At 33.9% G+C, this 20,098-nt stretch overlaps 1 protein-coding gene across 6 annotated transcripts; it reads left to right on the top strand.

The window, feature by feature from the left end:
- The first annotated feature begins 8,283 nt into the window (after window positions 1-8,283).
- On the top strand, window positions 8,284-15,069 carry LOC145629373 (protein FAR-RED IMPAIRED RESPONSE 1-like). 6 transcript variants are annotated; one of them, XM_081681958.1, is made up of 10 exons: window positions 8,284-8,516; window positions 9,242-11,422; window positions 11,512-11,568; window positions 11,676-11,750; window positions 11,824-11,892; window positions 11,979-12,047; window positions 12,153-12,200; window positions 12,282-12,435; window positions 13,313-13,377; window positions 14,775-15,069. In XM_081681958.1, the coding sequence occupies exons 2-8, from the start codon at window positions 9,266-9,268 to the stop codon at window positions 12,336-12,338; spliced, it is 2,532 nt and encodes an 843-aa protein (XP_081538084.1). In that variant the 5' UTR covers window positions 8,284-8,516; window positions 9,242-9,265; the 3' UTR covers window positions 12,339-12,435; window positions 13,313-13,377; window positions 14,775-15,069. The 6 variants fall into 6 exon arrangements, with proteins under 6 accessions (XP_081538084.1, XP_081538085.1, XP_081538088.1 ...); XM_081681959.1 differs by having other exon boundaries at window positions 12,282-12,413; XM_081681962.1 differs by having other exon boundaries at window positions 11,830-11,892.
- The last annotated feature ends 5,029 nt before the right edge of the window (window positions 15,070-20,098 follow it).

Raw genomic sequence — 20,098 nt, forward strand, 5'->3', positions numbered from 1 at the left:
TGGCATAATCTATCAACTATTGCACTTATACCGTGGAGCTCAAATTAGGATTATCTATATATCCTAATTGTTGGACCCGGGGGTGCTTCAATTTCATTGATTTCCTGGCTTGTAACCTTATGGTTGGATTTGGGGCGCTTCACTTTCATTGATTTCGTGGCTTATAAGTTATAACCTTGTTTTTACACTTTGGGGGAGGGGGGGGGGGTGCTTTGATTTCAATGATTTCTTGATGTGATCGATATTAGAATCATCACACTGAATTGGTCATTATTCATTGAAATGCTTATGTTGTGTGCCCTTGTACAACACGATAAGTTTTTTTGCACTGATTGTACAACATGATAAGTTGAGAGCTGAAGCAATGAAGGATAACACTTTTGTGAAATCTACTAATATGGCTTTGTTATCCTTGCAGTTGCTACCATTAGCAATAGATAAGTGCATTAGGTTATGAGTTTGTACTTAGACAAATGCATGAATGTTTATGATTTTAAATGAAAACTCTAACTTATGGTTGAAGGAATGATGGCTTCTATTAAAACATTTAGAAGTCGAATCATTTTGTTAAAAAAAAAAAAAAAAAAAAAAAAAAAAAAAAAAAGGTCAATAAATCAAGTTAGTCAATTGTTTTATCTTTTTATTTCTAGTTGTTGTGCGAACTATAAAATCTCTTACATAATGTCAGAGTATCTCATAAAAGGCGCGTATTTTTTTAAGGAACTTGGTTTTAGATAAGCACTTTAATGATTAATTACTACACTTTTATAATTACTTTCGCCAAACTGATGTATTTGTATGGAAAACGAAGAAGCATAAGAAATACAACTGGCAATATTGATGAAGGAGATATGAGAAGTGCATTTGAAGATTGCATATTCGAGCTCCCTTATTCTCTCGAATGTTTCTCACTAGTCGAATTTCTTTCTCCCCTTACATAAAGGTTAACAATCGATATTTCTAAGAACTTTTATTTCAAAATAATACACCGAAACAACACATGTAAATAAATCAACGTAAAATACTCATAGTGTCGTACTAAAGTAGTTGGGGTACACAATAGTCCTTTTTTTCAAACTCTTGACCCACCACAGAGCATTTTTCAGTTTGCACAAAACCCAATTCTCCCCCATCTAACTTTCTCTCTCCTTTTCAAACCTTCAAACTTCCATCTTTCCAAAATTCTGATCAACAATCACACAGTCACACAGTTGAAGATGGAAACGTTAATGGAGGAAAGAGAAGCAACAATGATCTCACCTTCTGGAGGAAAACCCAGTTTCAGAATTGCCCATTTTCTCAAACCCTCATTTCCAATTTCACAAAAACAACAAAAACACTTAAACCCTCCTCCAATTTCTACCCCCACTAAACCCATTTCCCAAATTGCTAAATCTCTCTCTTATAAAATCAATTTCAATGGCTGGAAAAACCCAGCAAAAAATTGGAGTAATTGGGTTGATAAATTGCTCCCTAAATTTCAATCTACTTGGAAAAACACTTCAATTTATGAACCAATTATGGGTTCAAAATATGAAATACCTAGATTCAGGGATTCTCTCTTTTCAATTTGTGAAAAATGGTGTCCTGAAAATAACACATTTGTATTCAATTGGGGTGAAGTTACTATAACTTTAGAGGATATTATGGTTTTGGGTGGTTACTCTGTTACAGGGGACTCTGTTTTGAGTAAAATTTCTTCAAGTGAATTGCAGGAAGTTAAGCGTAATTTGGAAGTAGTTTACTCTGAACTCAATAATAGTAAGTCTAGGAAGGTATCCCATTATCAGTGGATGGATGTTTGGATGAAAAACGGGAGCGAATTCGAGCACGAAGCTTTTTTAACTCTTTGGCTGTCAAGGTATGTGTTGCCTTCTCAAGCTGATGGTGTTATCAATAAGGGTGTTTTACCCATTGCTATACTTTTAGCCCGAGGTACTAAATTTGCATTAGCTCCTGCTGTTCTTGCTAGTATATATAAAGATTTGAGGTTGTTGAAAGAAAAGATTGTGTGGTTGAGAGAATTGGGTGATCAGGTTGATGGTGGCAGTGTAAGCAGACTGTGTCTGTCGTCGCCGTTGCAGTTGCTGCAGGTTTGGATTTGGGAAAGATTTACTACATTGAGTCCTAAACCGAATTATGTGACTGGTGGTATGTCTAGATTACAGAAGTGGCACAAAGTTGCAAACCCGAAAAATGATGATGTTGGTTTGGCTTTTGATGCTGCTAAGGAGAGCTTTCGATGGAGGCCTTATACGACGAATTTGAATAATGGCTCGGGTTGTGGAAAAATGTATGTAGAAGAGGCTGGTTGGGTGTCTGTTAGTTCTGATGTTTCTATTGATTTGGAGTCTTATGTTAGGATTTTAAGGAATAGTAAGTTGGTTGGGTTGAATTGTGTTGAGCAATACCTGCCTCATCGTGTTTCGATGCAGTTTGGGTTCGATCAAGATATCCCTTGTGTTTTCCCTAGGGTAAGTTACACCCGAAATCTTGCTTGGAATGATTATAATAGGCCTGTTGGAGATGTCAAGGTGTACATTCCATCGAGGCTCTTTGAGTCGGATGTTACAATGAGTTATTTGGAGTGGTGGAAGGATTCAGAAGATGTGAAGGTCAATGTTAATTGTCTGAGAAAGAAAAATGATGCAGAAACCAATACAAAACCATGTCAAGAATCTTTGAAGATATCAATGTCAGTGCCTCCTGGTTTTAGTCCAAAGTCCGAAAGGGTGGCAATGAGTGATTGTTTTGATCAAATTGAACCTTGTTCCAAGAGGTCTCGAGTATCTCCTGAAACTGTTATTGAGATCAGTGAATCTGAAACTTCTTCCGGTTTTTCTTTACATTGTAAAGGGGTGAAATCAGATGTAGAACCAGATGATGATCACCTTACATTGACTGAATTGTTTGGAGTTCAGAGTACTCAAAAGGAAAGTAGAAGGGAAACCTTGTCAGTAAACCGTCAAGAGAGCCCTCAATCTTCTGCAGCAGATAATGCTCTTATTCAAGAGATAACACCAGCGAAAGAAACTTCAGAGAATTCTTTGCCAAGTCTAGAGTCTTCAAGGGAAGAACTTATTGTTGAAGAGAAAAATGAGAGTAAGGTAGAATGTCAGGTCACAACACCAATTAGCACTGAAGTGAATAAAGCTCAAACTAGTTTTAATGGCACTCCTGAGTGTCCTGACAGTTCTGAGACTCCAAAAATGGATATTTTAGATCGGATTGCCTGGGTACAGAAAATCTTTGACATCTACAAATCGGCAAAACTGGGCTCTCTAGAGTCTAGGGTTAAATCCGAATAAGATGCATTCTCAGTTATCTTTATATATTTTGCTTGGTAGTACCATGTACAGGCTAAAGAAGTAGATGTAATTACAAAGTGTTAGAAGTTGTAGATAGGCTGGTTTGAACTTGGAAGGCATTTCAGAGGTTGAATATTTTGCTATCTGATTTGCTAGACAGCATGATGCAAGTAAATCGAATGTAATGTAATTAATGTTATTAATCTTTTGCCAAAGAGCCTTAATCTAATCATTACTAATTATGTTTTCCTTTGTTGTTTATACTTTTGATTGCTTTATACACATATTACCGAAGTCTGAAGTACAATGCAACTGTACTGTATCAGTTTCGTCTCCTTGAAATTTACGAGTGCAAGAAAAGCAAGCAATGGATTAGCTTTGTTTAGTCTTATATATTTCCAAGTATGTTGTTTCCTTGTACTCTGCATCAAGTAATGTATGTCGTTGTTCACATCATGGTTTACCACTCTGGATTAAATCCAAATGGTGAGCACTGAGCAGTGGTTCATATATTGGTGTTCTCTTTTAGAAAAGTTTATACTTCATACATGGGGTTTAACTAGAAGGCAATAAGACAAATTGTTACTAGAAGAGCTATGAGTAAAATTAATATCTACAAGTACATTACTTTATTTGGAAAATTTGGTAACTAGTTGCCTTGGTTTATTTATGATATATAAGCTTCTCGAGGATTAATCACATACATAAACTATGAATTGCTATAGCAGAAAATTCAATTTTTCTTTAATTTGACATCAGAGGCAGTACCTACCTTCTTCCTAGAGCGCGATTGTACTTGAAGTAGAGCCATAAAACAAAGCAGTCAACAAGAGAGTCATACAGGTACAGATAGTGCTGACAGCATATACTGTAGGAAGACGATTAAAAATATTAAAGAAGATGCCCATGGAGGCAAATGTAACAGAAGCACCAGCCATAAGATGGCTTATATCCTCCCTCCTGTCTTTGGCTGGATTAGCAGTGGAGCTTGCAGAAGACGAATTTTTGTACCTAGTGGGCTTAATCATCCATGAGGAGATCATAAGCACACAAATCAAGCCAGAAATTCCAGTCATGACATAATCAAGCCAAGAAAGGGAGGAGCCACTGTGAATGGCAGCCTCGCAGTTGACAGTGGTGTTGGCGACAAAGGTAGTTATGATCATGGTGCCTATCTGACTGTCTACTTTCGTCCCTGCATGTTTCATCATCTGAATTATTTGTTGTAAACAGATTGACCAAGTGATCTTAATAATCTGTTTGGGTTCCTGAAAACTGTCTTCTTGAGATCCACCACATGGGGGCATGTCTACTAGACATGAATCAACAGGAGTGAGCAACTGTGGCGCTGCTGGTGAACAAAAATTGCTGAAACTCTTCTCAATTGTAGATTGTAGTAGTTGACTCCCCTCGAGACTCAATTCGCAGGCTCTAATATATCGCTTGATATAATCCAAATGTGAAAACTTGATTTCACCAATATGCAGACGGGAATTCAGCAAGTCTGCAGTGGATAACTCAACAGGCTGATGAAAACCAGATAAACCTCTGGAGGGAGGTCTAATTATGCCTGAGGAATCATTACCCTCTCCATTGAACCAGGATGATGCAAGCTGTTCATAGATACATAGCTTGATATCGTTATTAGTAGTATTACCAATTAAGTACATACCCCAATTTATCTCATTTTCAAACTCCAAGTGTGCCTCATCACGTACTGCTGCAAATGTAAAGTTGTTTGAAGGTAAGATTTCATCAGCATCATCAAGAAACTGTGACTCTTTATTATCATGATTAACAAGCTGGTCCTTCATGAAATCTTGAAATCTTTCTTCATGGCCTCGTTGGAAGCTCTGATCTGTGAGCATCACAAAGATCCGTCCTGAGCTGTCATCAACGCGGCTTATTATTGACTTGCCTCCGTCTCCTATTTGACTGCTTTCATGCATTGAGGGAAATAAGGGAGCAGATCTTAAGAGTAGCCCTGGACCTAATGAAATTGTAATTGATTTTCCAGTAACCATGATGTGGGGAGAAACATCAGATACAATTACCCGATCACCCACCATGAAATTCAACCCAATCGAGGTAATCACTGGATTTATGGAGTCTGTCATCTTTTTTCTCTTTGTCTGAAGTTTTGGAGTAATTCAATGTAATTAATCTTACAAAAACAATCTTGTGAAGTTTAATATAATGATGCCAAGGCTAAAATAAGACTTTTTTTTATCTTGCAAGCAGCAGGTAGAAGTTTCTCGACACCTAAATATGCTTTCAAATAAAATTTACTTGACCAAATAAATAATCAACTTGTATTTCATTATAAGTTTATAACATCAAGTTGGTGATATGATGAAGTTTATAACATCAATTGTCCTTAATGAAGTATTGCTGATATGATGAATGCATCACGCTTATTATATGCCACCATCCATTGACATTGTAGCTTGAGCTGATGTAGTACTACTCCCTATATCCCTTGATGTATGCCTCATTCTCTTTATTTTTTTCCTTAATCGACGTCAGAGCAACTGATGTATTCTACATCACTCCATTAAATTAATTAGTTAGCCTCAGTCAACACGGAAATGAGTTTTCAGCATGGCAACCGAGGAGAGCAACTTGTCAGCCAAAATAAAAAACAATCCTACTCCCTTATTCAAATAAGCAACTTGTCACCAAGTAATAATGCAACCTCTAGACATTTAGCCATTGTTTTTTCATTTCCCAAACAATCCTACTCCATTATTCAAATTGAATGAAATCCTTTTTCGTACAGAATTAATGGAAGATCACCGCACCAGAGAAAGATGCAGCAACAGCAACGGTTACAGTAAAGAAGATAGCAATGAGAAGATCAATAAGGTGCTATTAATCTGCTACCTTTGGTTGATCACACTACTTCCCCAGCGATTGGCAGACTATTTTCAGCACATACCCTCACTATATATAGGCACCTTGGTATTTCTAGCCATCGGTTTCTTCTCCTGTTTCCTGGGATTTCTCAGAGGAGACAACTACAGGTTCAGGCGCGTCTGTGCTGCATATTCATCTATCTGCTTGGGTTTCGTAGTAATTTTGCTTTCCTCCGGTTTCTTGTTACTGGATTCAAATTTACCATTCAAGAAACATCTCTACTTCACTTCTATTGCTCTGACGAATCCCATTCCGATTTTTGTTCTCCTAGTAGTATTGCTACCTCTACTTCTCCATTTCTCATTAGTCCTTAAAAAGTCTTACAAGTAGCATTATATTTTCTGCTTATATGTACTTGTACTTTCATCAAAGGCAATACAATCACAGTAAATGGTGGTTTTACTTGGTATTGCATATAATGTCTCTTGTTTAGTTTTTTTTTCTCAGCTAGCAATAAACTAATAATGTTATCTATGGTTGCCCCTTTGCACATAAGTAATTCAATGCTCAGATTGCTCTTCTTGTTGTTATACTACTAAATTAATTATGTAGACAAAATGAATAAATTTGGACCTTAACTAAATTAATTACAAGTTAGCAGATTATGCTAAAGCCTTAAGCCCAAAACGTAACATTAGAGGATAGATAATACAACACTAATTATAATTAAATGAAGTCCTTAACAACCCCCTCAAGTAGGAGAGCATGAATGTCACAGATTTTGTTTAACGTATATAGTAGAAAATCAAACTGTTTTTTCAAGGGTTTGTAAAGATATCTTCTAATTGTGCATTTGTAGTTACATGAGCGCCTGAGAGCACTCACATTAGTAAGCACTTTTTTGCTCATGAGCAAAAATGGTGAACAAATTTGGTAGAAATGGTACTACATTAATGAGGAAAATGAAAAATGCTCATGAGCATTTTAGAATTTGCTCATAGGATGAGCAAATTTCATGATGAATAGTAATCTCGTGGGCCCTAGCATTCATCCAAAATTGATGAGCAAAAATGGTAGAAATGTTACTACATTAATGAACAAAATAAAATATGCTCATGAGCAATTCAATTATTTTTTGATTACCAGTGGGATAAAATTTCCTCACCAAAAATGCTCATGAATGAATAAATCGGTTGGGAAGAGAGAGAATGAGCAACTAATGTGAGTGCTATGAGCTGTACTAAACTACCAATGGTCAAATAGTAACATCCAATATACGTTTTTTCATGAAAAATCGGGTTTTGAGCTAGTTGGTACAAAGTTGATTGGCTATTAATATCAACTATAATTGTCTAGTAATTAAATAGTTTTAAATTAAGTGTTTATGGTATGCAATTAAATAAATTGTGTCTAATTTAAGAGTTTTATGCATAATTTTCAACCAAATACTAGTTTTAATACACGTATCAATTAATTGGTTATTACAGATTTACAAACGAGTGCCCCGGGGCGTTAGATAAGGATTAATTATATTGGTTAGAATGGTATTAAGTTAGGAATTCATGACAAAATCACGCGTCGTTCAGTGTAATTAATGTTAATTTTACTCTAATATTTGCACTTTAATTCTCTTATCTAATGCCCCGGAGACGCTCATTAGCTTTTGCCTTTATATTATAGGGTTTTAGTCAGATTGGACCATAAAATTTAGAAAGTACGAAGTATAAGGGTAAGTTTATCCCAAGACTGAGACTTATACTTCAGACTCTGCCACATCAAATTTCCACTAAATTTTAATTACTGTTTTATTATTCGGACTCATATAAGACTTTCTCCAATTTCACACGTTATTCCAAGACTTACTCCAGATTTACTTATCTAATTAATATTTATAACATTAATTTATTTATATATTTATTAATTATTATAATATGGTGAGTTGGCAACTCACTATTGGACAACATAATTATTTTTGTCCATTTGTATAGTCTCAAGATGGGTTTTAGAATCCAAAACTCATCTCAACACTATATGTGGTCTTGATAGAGATTATTGCTAGAATCTTACTCAACAGTTGTCTAAAAACTCATCTTAAGACGAGGAATAAACTTACCCGGGTCGGTTCTCTTCGGTCGCACCGGACGAATCGGTACTTTTATTAATGAGATTATGAGAATTTGATACATATGGGCCATGCCACAAAACTAAGTCAAGATGTTACTCAAAATGAATTAAAAGATCCACTAAAAAAAATGTCTCTTTCCTCCAGTCCTCCATTGAAGCAGGCAAGCAGATACTCTGAATTCTCCATTAAAGCAGCTTGTAAGCTTTCTCTCCTCCATTGAAGCATAGGTAAGATGTTTCTATTAATCATCGAATATCAGTTTCACAATCTTGTGTTAATCGTTAATTTAATTCAATTTAGGGTTCTTCTAAGGTGAATTGATTATTGAACTATCGCTTTCAATTTAACTCAAATGCTAGAATTTTGCTATTCATATTTATAAGCGAGAAGAATTTAATTCGATATTTGACTTAAATTTGGTTGCTAATTTGTTGCAAAATCCTTGAATGTTATGGCAGAACTATGAAAAATGGAATTTTTTATTTTCGCCTGGTAAACCTTCCATTACTGCTTTTTTTTTTTTGGGGGGGGTGGGGGGGGGGGGTTCTTTTTGTTTGTTACTACCTCTGTTTCATAATATTTGAAATGATTTGACATAAAGTAGAGAGGAAAAATGTTTAATCTTTGCAAATAATATGAAACGGAGGTAGTATTTTGGTGTTCGGGTTAAGCTAGTATTTGTATTGAGTTTCATGGAATTAATTTAGCTATATATTGAACCAAACACCAGCAAAAAGAATTAATGGGACTCGAATCACAATTCCTAATTTAGGCTTGAAGTAAACAGACTATGGAATTTTGGGTTTATCTAATGATTTGAAACCTTGCTTTCCTGTTCTCCTGAGATATAAAGATTATAAATGTTGTGTAGCTTATTGTGTTGCTTTTATATGTTCTTCTTGCCTTTTATAATGTTAGTGATCACTTGGGAAATTTTGTATTTTATATGTAGATAGAGATCGTAATATACTCGTTGATGGATATGCTAACAAAGGATAGTCACCCTGGTGTTGCTAGTAGTATAGTTGATCAAAGGGGAGACATATGTCATGGTGAAGGGGGTAGTGGAAATATGGTTGATATTGTCAATGTGGTACATGATCAGGATGTAGGGGCTGGTACATCTGCGACAAGCAGTCTTCTGCTTGAAGGAGACATTGATATTGGGCCTGATAGTGACCTTCAATTTGAGTCCCATGAAGCTGCGTACAAGTTCTACCAAGAATATGCCAAATCTATGGGATTCACGACCTCAATAAAGAACAGTCGACGTTCAAAGAAATCGAAAGATTTTATCGATGCAAAGTTTGCATGCTCCAGATATGGGGTCACTCCAGAATCTGATGTTGGTAGTAGCCGGCGTTGTAGCGTTAAGAAGACTGATTGTAAGGCTAGCATGCATGTCAAGAGAAACAAGTATGGGAAATGGGTCATACATGAGTTCATTAAGGAGCATAATCACGAACTTTTACCAGCATTGGCATACTATTTTCGTATTCACAGAAATGTGAAATTGATTGAGAAGAATAATATTGATATATTACATGCTGTTAGTGAGCGAACAAAGAAGATGTTTGTTGATATGTCTAGACAGTCTGCTAGTTTTATGAATCATGAATCCCTAAGGGATGCGCGCAGTTCTCTACTTGATAAAGGTAATCGCTTGGTTCTAGATGAAGGAGATGCCCAATTCTTACTCGATTACTTTATGTGTGTCAAGAAAGAAAATCCTAAATTTTTTTATGCTATAGATTTGAACGAAGAACAGTATCTTAGGAATTTTTTCTGGGTTGATGCTAAAAGTAGGAGTGACTATGCAAGTTTTAGTGATGTTGTCTCTATTGACACCTCATATATAAGGACAAATGACAAGCTACCACTTGTTCTCTTTGTGGGGGTGAACCATCACTTCCAGGCGATGTTGCTTGGCTGTGCCTTGATTGCAGAGGAATTGACGTCAACATTTGTTTGGTTGCTGAAGACTTGGCTCAGGGCAATGGGAGGGAGTGCACCCCAGGTGATTATCTCTGACCAACATCCTTCAATAAAATCTGCCATCCAGGAAGTCTTACCTAATACACGTCATTGCTTTCATCTGTGTAATGTTCTGGAGAAATTCCCAGAAAATCTTGCACATGTCACTAAGAGACACGAAAATTTTACTGGAAAATTCAATGAGTGCGTATTCAAGTCATGGACGGATGAACAATTTGATTTAAGATGGTGGAAAATGGTTGGTAGGTTTGATCTTCAAGAAGATGAGTGGATAAGGTCACTGTATGAAGATCGTAAGAAATGGGTTCCTCTTTATTTAAGTGATATTTTCTTGGCTGGAATGTCCCCTCCTCATCGAACTGATAGCGTATATTCGTTTTTTGACAAATATATTCAAAGAAAACTTACTTTGAAAGAGTTTGTGAAACAATATGGTGCAATTCTGCAGAATAGGTATGAGGAAGAGGCTATAGCAGATTTTGACACATGGCACAAGCAACCTGCACTGAAGTCTCCTTCACCTTGGGAGAAACAAATGTCAACTATATATACACATGCAATATTCAAAAAATTTCAGGTTGAAGTTCTGGGTGTGGTCGGCTGTCATCCTAGGAAAGAAGGTGAAGATGGAACATCCATTACTTATCGAGTAGATGACTGTGAAAAGGATGAAACTTTTTTTGTAGCATGGGATGAAACAAAGTCTCAGGTTTCTTGTTTATGTCGTTCATTTGAGTACAGAGGTTTTTTGTGTAGACACGCAATGCTTGTTCTACAAATCTGTGGTATCTCTAGCATACCATCTCAGTACATATTGAGGAGGTGGACAAAAGATGCAAAAACTACGCAGTTGATGGTAGAAGGAACTGAGAGGTTGCAGACCAGGGCACAGCGTTATGTGGCCTTGTGTAAGCAAGCCATTGAACTGAGTGAAGAAGGATCTTTAACTCAAGAAAGCCACAACATTACCCTGCGAACACTGGTGGATACTCTGAAAAATTGTGTTAGTGTGAATAACATGAATAGAAGTGCTATTGAAGTTGGGGACACTTATTGTGATCATGATATTGTTGAAGCATACCACGGAAATATTTCAACTAGAACTAGCAAAAAAAAGAATGCAGTGAAGAAGAGGAAGGTAATTTTTATGGTTAGGAGTAATATTTATGCTCGCGAATGATGGTGCAATTTTGGTGTAGATTGTGTTACAGCTATCTTGTTGTGCAGGTAGCTTCAGAAACAGAAGTGATACTGACTGATGCTGAGGACAACTTGCATCAAATGGTTTGTCCTTCAGCTATTTCCCCAATTAGATAGTGCACCATTTTGGCTGTATTTAGTTTTGTAAGTGTGCACTCTGGATTCTGATTTAACATTGTTGCTACTTGTAGGAAAATTTAACCTCTGATGGGATATCGCTCAATAATTACTATGGTTCCCAACAGAATGTGCCAGGAGTAGGACTGGTATGCCAAGTCACTGTTTGGAGTTTCTTGCAAAGTTGTTTATTGTTTTGCGAATAATCTGTCAAAATTACAGGTGCAGTTGAACTTAATGGAGCCACCACATGATAATTACTATGTTGATCAAGAAAGTATACCAGGGCTGGTATGCGATTATGAAATTTTGTATGATATTATGTACTACGTATATAATTTATGGTTCTTTTTCTTAATCTGTTCTTTATGACACAGGGGCAATTAAACTCCATAGGACCAAATCATGAAGGATTTTTTGGGGCTCAACAAAGTGTACATGGGCTGGTATACTCTCGAATTTTATCCTAAATTCCTAATAGCCAATAATTCTATATACTGTGATCCCCATTCCTGAAAAGAATCCTCCAGCTTAATTTTTATACTTTGTAGGGACATTTGGATTTTCGATCATCATCTAGCTTCTCTTACAGCTTACAGGTAAGTTTTTGAAAATGTCGTGTTTGTAAACAATGTTATTATATTTATGATTCTTACCTTCGTAGTTTGATCCTATATCAGGATGACCATGATTTAAGATCTGCACAGCTGCGTGGAGATGCTTCTAGGCACACTTGAGAATGAGATTTCTTCATGTGTTGGTCAAGTTGTAGATATCTTCGTGTATTGATCAAGTTGTAGATATCTTTAAAGGTTAGATTTGGTACTATATGAGGTATCTACTATGGACTTATTTTCAATATGATGTTCTTTTATCATTTGAAGTATTAGATATGCCTTGTGTGCTCTTTTCAAACTCTAGATTTTCTTTTTAATCTGGACAATCTCCATATACCCAGCATAGATCCCTGAAGAAATGGATTGATTTAGGATAGGGGAGACAGGATTAGTAAATTCAAGTTGCTCATATATACAAATGTAAAATTTTGTTAATGGTAGGATGATACCAAAGGAAGCTGGATCTAGTATATTGACAATGCAATTGAAGATCATCGACCTTATAGCAATAAGGGTGATAAGTTTGTGTGGAATTAGGAGATTTTTGTCTATCTTGGCCTCTTGGGGAGAAAATAAAATTAATTATTGCAATGTTTATGACAGGATATGGATTATGGACCCATCACGCATTACTCATTGTTTTCACTTAATTTGTTATATCTGTGTCATGAACCTTCAAAATAATTTTTAGAAACTAGAAAGCCTTGGAAAAACTATAGACTAGATCTATATTTGTCGAATATTGTGTCCTATTCCAACACTTATTTACTTATTTGATTAGCATAGGAATGGATCCAGCTTTGGCACTATTTTGAACCACTACTCAAAATAATGAAGGTATGATTTTGTGAAAATGGATTTATATACTACTAGTTGAAACTAAATAACATGAAATGACTATTTTGCCCACAAGATTGGGCAACACTGCATAATCCTGGGACAGACTTTTGGTTAACCAAAAGATTTTTTATTTCAAATTTAGCTTCTTTAGATTTTTTGGTTGCTGCTGTTCGGACTTGTTGATATCACTATATCAGAACTTCCATGTTACTATAGAATTGTAGTATCATGATTTTATGTGGATTTCATTTCAGAGTGACTCGGCTGAAGTATTCCATGTGACTACCATATTGAGGAGAAAATACAAATTCTGCCTCAGGTATTTCCTCTTGTCTGTCCTTTTTTTTCCTCCACCTCTCTCTAAAGTCCCTAACCCACCCCTTCCATCTTCCTCCCTAAAGTAAATAATTTTTTGCCCATTTTTGTCATTTACAAATTACACCTATATTCATCTTGGTTTCCTGTATATCTCCTAGTTTTATACTCGTTATCTCCACCAATTTACTTCCTCTAGTTTTGTTTGATTCTTTCTTTTAAAGTTTTATGATAATCTTCTTGCAAAATATTAATAATCTCACGGGAATCCTTATGATTATGTGTTTTCCTAATGCAAATTTATGATTGGATCATTGGAGTCAAATTTAACTTATATTGACTTATTCATTATATACTCATCTATCATCTTGGCTTCTGTTAATTCCTACAAGTATCCACTTCATCATCTCATTTGCTTTTTATATTGATTACTTCAAATGATATGTAGCTAGCTTTCTCTATGGAATGGATTGAAGTGGAAATAGTGTAATCAAATATCATTTGCTTGCAAGTGCAAATGCTTTTTTGTTTGTTTTTGCTTTATATGCAAGTATCTGTTTCCTATCTGGAAGGAATATTTTGCTGTGCTGGTTTGAGCTAAAAGTTGTGTTATCCTTGGATAAAATTACTTAAAAGTTAAAACTACTGAAGAAAATACTTGCACGAGTTTGAGGAAGCAAGTATAAAAAGTAAGGGTGTTATAATATATTTTTATTCAATCCCCTGACAAAATGTTGGGTTCAAATTAGTTGAAATAAGCCTGTAACAAGCTGCACAAGGAAGGTAAACTTGGATGGCATATGAAGCATGCGTAAAAACAACTGAATAAGTGCATTTATTTAGTATAATGTGGGATGAAGCCGTAAAGGACATCTTGATATGGTTTCGCAGATGATTTTTTTTTGGCTGTTGGTTTTTAAACCTGATATTATTACCGGATTTGTAAGCTTTGTCACTTTGTAGGTTTTCCTTGCCGAACTTTAGATTGCTTAGGAGAACTAGCTTGCCGGATCAAAATAGCCTTCCTTAAGTAAATGTATCCTAAGTCTTGGATTGACAAATGCAGTTGCCAAGTATCCGATCTCCCATACTTTGGCATTAGTTGATTATGGTAGTTTTATGAGGCAAGGTAAAAGGTTTGATGGCAATTTCAAGAGTATATATATATATATAATGCCATGATTTATTTTTCATCTGCAGACATGCATATGAACTTAGACTGTATGCACTTGTGCAAAGTTTATGGCATTAAAGAATATATAATTATTTCATGAAAAGTTGATCTGTTTTCCTGGGCATTCAGCAAGTAAAATTTCATTTAACAAAGAAATCTCAGCATTGCAAGGTTGGATGATGGTGTTGTATCTGATTTGTACCTACCTCTGCTTATTCCTCCTCCAGGTAGCTGCTGATTTTGGCACTGCTCGTTCAATCAGGAGTCGTGTATTTCAGTTGTACCGGAAGTCTGGAAGAATATTGATGCTAATAAGCTATATCGCTTTATTACAGCAATTAGAGAATGTAATGACAAGTATGCAGATAAACCTCACATTGATGTATAATCTTTCATCTATATATCAGTATTTAAGGTGTCCTTTTTCCGTCATGAATTAACCCTAGTTCATATTTTCCATTTCTGATGGATTGGAAACCGGGAATTCAATCATATTGCCAATATATTGTATTGCTTGTTACACTTCTGGAGTTAAACACTTCATTCATTCATTATATCTCCTGTGAATCCTTAATTTTGTTTTGTCCACATACTGTATTAATCTGTTAGGTTAATCTTGAAGTGTCTTTCCCGCTTATTAATACTCCAACGTTTTTCTAAAATTACTCATGCAGTTATAGAATACCTCAACATATAAACACAAGAAGATTATTTTACCCAAAAACCAGGCATCATTAGATTCATTACCTAATCAAAGGTTGAACTTTTTCATTACTGTCTATCAAGTGGTTGCTACAGAGTACTACTCAGTAATTACTATGACAAGTTGAAGAGAGAATTGTAACAGAAGATACTCCATTTACTCGCTAGATAAATTACCCACTTCTAATAGAGATTAGTGCCTTAATGACAGTGAAATCCTACTCAACACTTCCATGTACTCTCGAAAAAAACGTTTAAAACTTAAAATAGTATTACAAAATACTATTTATTTTGTACACGACTATTGATCAAAACAAAATAATTTAGGTACACAATTATTGAGTTATTGTATATGTAGAGAATTTCAAATTATATGATGATTTTTATCAGTTTAAAAGAATTTGGTAACTTAATTGACTAGGTTTGGTTTTTTTTTTTTTAATTTTTTTTTTATATTTTTAATTCATATTTTTTGTTGTTTAGCTGTTATTGGCAAAATAAGATAAAGTAGGAATCAAATGAGCATATTATGAGATGGGTCTCTTTCTTTCTCTCTCTTCATTGTTGGTTGGCATGTCTTTGAAGTTGAGCAATTTGGGCGGTTGATTTACAGCACTTGTTATCTATTACTCATCCACTGTGAAATCATCCCATTTTTATTCTTTATTCTGATTATTATGTGTTTCTGACTAGACAATATTTAATTGATTATTGGCCCAATTTCATCAAATATTTGCAGACATTTTGTTAGTTCTAATCTAGTTGGCTGCTACTTCTTTTTGACATTATTATTCTGATTTTTATGCCTACTCTCATCATAATACACCAATTATTCACTCATCAATTTAAAGCTACCCAACTTTAACCATCAAACTTGAAATAAAGATGTAGGTGTAATAATGTGTTCCTTCCTAGTTTCAAGCTAAGTGCAATCCAAACATAATCTAAATCGGAACATAATTCTGCTATTCATTCAGTAGATTATCCATTTTACATTTTTACGTGATAAATATCTCTAATCGAAGACCTAATGTTATAGGGGAAAAAAATAAGTGAATCAAACAAAGTTATATGGTGTGAAATTGTGAATAGATTATACCGAGTATCAATTACAATATTTTTATAATGTATTATTTAATAACCCAAACTTTTAGAGTTTATGATGAATCTGAAATCATTGTGAAAAACTTAGTTTTGAAAGGATTAAAAGAGGGTTCAAACTCCATCATTAATTCATTATTATCATTACCAATAGGTCCACAATCCTAAACTTCAAAAAGAATTTTCAGTTAAAGTGTTCTTTATATCTTCAATGTGATTAAAGTGTGTCCTAGATTTATTTGTATAGGTCTCAATCAAAGGGCTTCTTGAGAAATAAAATGATGTTTAGTAATTATCCCGTTACCTTAAAGCTCTCCTTGATTCAATATGTTGTTCATTTTCATATTGTTACATTATTATTTGTATTTGTATGAATAGCTTTGTCGAACTTTATTCTTTTTTTCATTATGAAGCTAAAAATTGAAGCAAACAAGTATTGTATTGTCCTTGTCTTAAGTTATAATTATAAATATATTACAAACAATATGAAGTACGGATATACGGTTTTTATGAGTATTATTTTTGTATAATATAATAAAGTAAGACCAATTTCCAAACATTATTATATTTGCGTTGAAAATTATATATATATATATATATATATATATATATATTCAAACATCAACTTTTTTAACTACCCTTTTTGAAATTATAGGGGTGCTTTAAAATGTCACCAATGAGATGTTGCAGTGTATCTCATATTCCTAGTAGTTGACTTGCAATTGTTGTAAAGTTATTGGTTAGGAATTATAGGTCATAAGTTCATGATGTATAATTAAAAGGAAATAGACAAGTAACAAATAAAATTATGATAAATTAACAATTTTGATAAGGTTGGTCAAGTTTAATAACTTGATTAATTAGAAAATATATATGAAGGCTAATCTAGATTCTAGCATGCATGATCCATGGTTTTATCATGGCATGCGCTTGTCCTAACAATTTTCTCTGAATTTAATTTGCTAAGTCAAATCTTAATGGAATACTTTTTCTTAAAGGAATTGAAAGGAATGCTAATAATTTGTTATGCTTCATTTGAACGATGACTTCCTCCACTTTGAGTTTTAAATTCTAAAACCTTCCCCAACTTAATTGTATTTAAGACTTAAATTGATTTATATCATCTTCATAATACATATCAATACACTGTTCTTTAAATCTTTCTTTTATTAACGAAAACTAATAAATTGTCATGGTTTGACTTTTGCACTAATTATATATATACAAAAAAAAAAAAAAAAAAAAAAAAAAAAAAAAAATTACGGAGTACATGTTTTACTAATTTTATGTATACTAGGGTAGCTAACGCGCGCGATGCGCGCGCATAGCTAGTCATATCTAGTTACTCTTTTAGCTTTATCTTAAAATCACAAATTTAGTTATTGGCAAAATTAGTGACAAAAAAATATGTACACAACTATGTTTATGAGTATAAATATCCAAGACAACTAACATTAATGCATGAAAGCAAATAAGTACGTAATTAAATATTTTAGAGGGTATAATTGTCCAAATACTATTCATTAAAAAAACTTGTACATATTAATGAGGGTATATATGTAAATGCACATTTTAAAGGGTATAATTGACATTACACTATTCATAAGAGTGACAAAAAAATATGTACACAACTATGTTTATAAGTATAAATATCCAAGACAACTAACATTAATGCATGAAAACAAATAAGTACGTAATTAAATATTTCAGAGGGTATAATTGTCCAAATATTATTCATTAAAAAAACTTGTACATATTAATGAGGGTATATATGTAAATGCACATTTTAAAGGGTATAATTGGCATTACACTATTCATAAGAGTAAGTTTCTACTTTTTATAAGGTAGGGAATCATGGTGGGATAAAGAAAGATAAAAGAGGGATTGAATTCTCATTGCTATAAACGGAATACTCGTAATATATAAGCGTGAAACTTTTTTTTAATTGTGAAGTATATTTATATGGAATAATCCTTATAAATATGGAGCAGTAAGTTAAAAATACATGTATGTATAGACGAGCATCCTTTAATAGTAGTTTGAGACATTATAGAAAAAAAAATAGAAACATACTCCATATTATAAAGTTAGTAATTTAATTTATTATGCAAACTAAATTAATTTTGTAAAGGGATTATGATATCATCATGTGGGGGAATGTTTAATTATTGCTCCATCATATAAAGTAATTAATCATGTGGTACATGTAAGCAACTTATGTAATTAGCATGAAAAGCTAGATAAGAATAAATACTCTCACAAATCATGATTGTTATAAGATTTTTAATAATAATATATAACAACAAAATATAAAACTAAGGATAGATAAGCACAAATCTTGCTAAGAATAGAAGTAATAATAGCTACATTTTAGAAATGTCTTTGGTATGAATTAGTTGGGAGGCTATGAGATCGATGAAACGCAATTATATGGCGAACAGATTTTAATAATTTTGTACCTAAACTCAAACTAAAACCAAATTACGAGTATTTTGATCATTCTTGGAGTATAAGATATGTCAGACAAAAGAGGAAATTTTGTGTCAATTTTACTACTTTGGGTCACCCACGTGCTATTTAAAGCCGCGTTATGGGTACTTTGCCGCAAGGGCCGATCTTGTTCCTTGTGGAAAAAGGATTGATTGGTATTCGGGTCAGTTTCGAATCGTGTAAATTATATTGAAAATTTAGGTCAAATTTCTATTTGGTAATTTTGTTTAGTGAGTTTTTGGAATATGGTTAGGTTGTTTACTTGAGTATACCGATTATGTATATTTTAAGTAATTTTTTTTTATCAAGCTTAATTTTTACATTGAAAGTGAAGTCAATTAAGTTTAGACTAAAAGGTGGCAATGTCAAGCTTGTTGTTGTTAATTTATCTTAATTAACCTAGACAATTGGAAGTTAGAACATATTCCATAAATCATATAATTCAATATCAAACTTCATAAAAGATAGTATTATTTATCAAATCATATCTAAATCCATGTGGATAATATATCACCAAATCACCTATGATATAATTCTCTAAATGTACCCAATATCCCTAACAAATTCTTCTAGCATAGAATTTTCAAGATTTCAAATCAATTTAGAATGATTCTATCTAGTATGTAGGTTCCTAGGTAGGTTACTTTAGAGTTAAGTCAAATTTTGTCTTATCAACTTATAGTAATGGAAAGTCATGATGAGATTTCTCACACTTAGCAACCCAATTCAATAATGATAATGGGTTCAAATACCCAACACATACTCACCCCTAGGGGTGTTCATAAATCGGTCCGGACCGAAAAAATGGACCGGATCACTCTGGACCGAACCCGGACCGGACCAGACCGAACTAATCGGTCCGGTCTTCGGGTCTTGAAATTCATTTTTCCGGTCTTCGGTCCGGTCCGGTCCAAAACCTTATCAAAACCGGTTTTGGATCGGACCGAATTTTTTATAAAAAAAATGTGTGAAATCTTAAATAACGTTTAAAATTATCCTTAATAAGCTTAGAATACTTTAACTTTATAAGTTTTTTTTGCACTAAACATACAAAAAAAGACGCAAAAATGACGTTACAATATCATTTTTCCAATATTTTTTTTGTGTTTTCCTTGACTTTATTAAAAATTAATATTCTTTTTAAAAAAATTCTTAAATCGGTCCAAAACGGTCCGGTTCGGGTTTTGGACCGATTCTTTCGGTCCGGTCCGGGTTCGGGTTAATCGGTCCGGCCTTTGGTTCTTAAAATTCTAATTTT

This window comes from Chenopodium album, chromosome 4 (assembly GCF_948465745.1).
Source record: "Chenopodium album chromosome 4, dcCheAlbu1.1, whole genome shotgun sequence".
Taxonomy (NCBI): Eukaryota; Viridiplantae; Streptophyta; class Magnoliopsida; order Caryophyllales; family Amaranthaceae; genus Chenopodium; species Chenopodium album.

What these genes read in the sequence shown, in the direction of transcription:
- LOC145629373 (XM_081681958.1), top strand. Translation starts at nt 9,266, where the DNA reads ATGGATATGCTAACAAAGGATAGTCACCCTGGTGTTGCTAGTAGTATA. An exon ending in ATGCAGTGAAGAAGAGGAAG is followed by an intron (nt 11,423 to 11,511) that starts GTAATTTTTATG and finishes CTTGTTGTGCAG; the next exon opens with GTAGCTTCAGAAACAGAAGT. An exon ending in AGGACAACTTGCATCAAATG is followed by an intron (nt 11,569 to 11,675) that starts GTTTGTCCTTCA and finishes TGCTACTTGTAG; the next exon opens with GAAAATTTAACCTCTGATGG.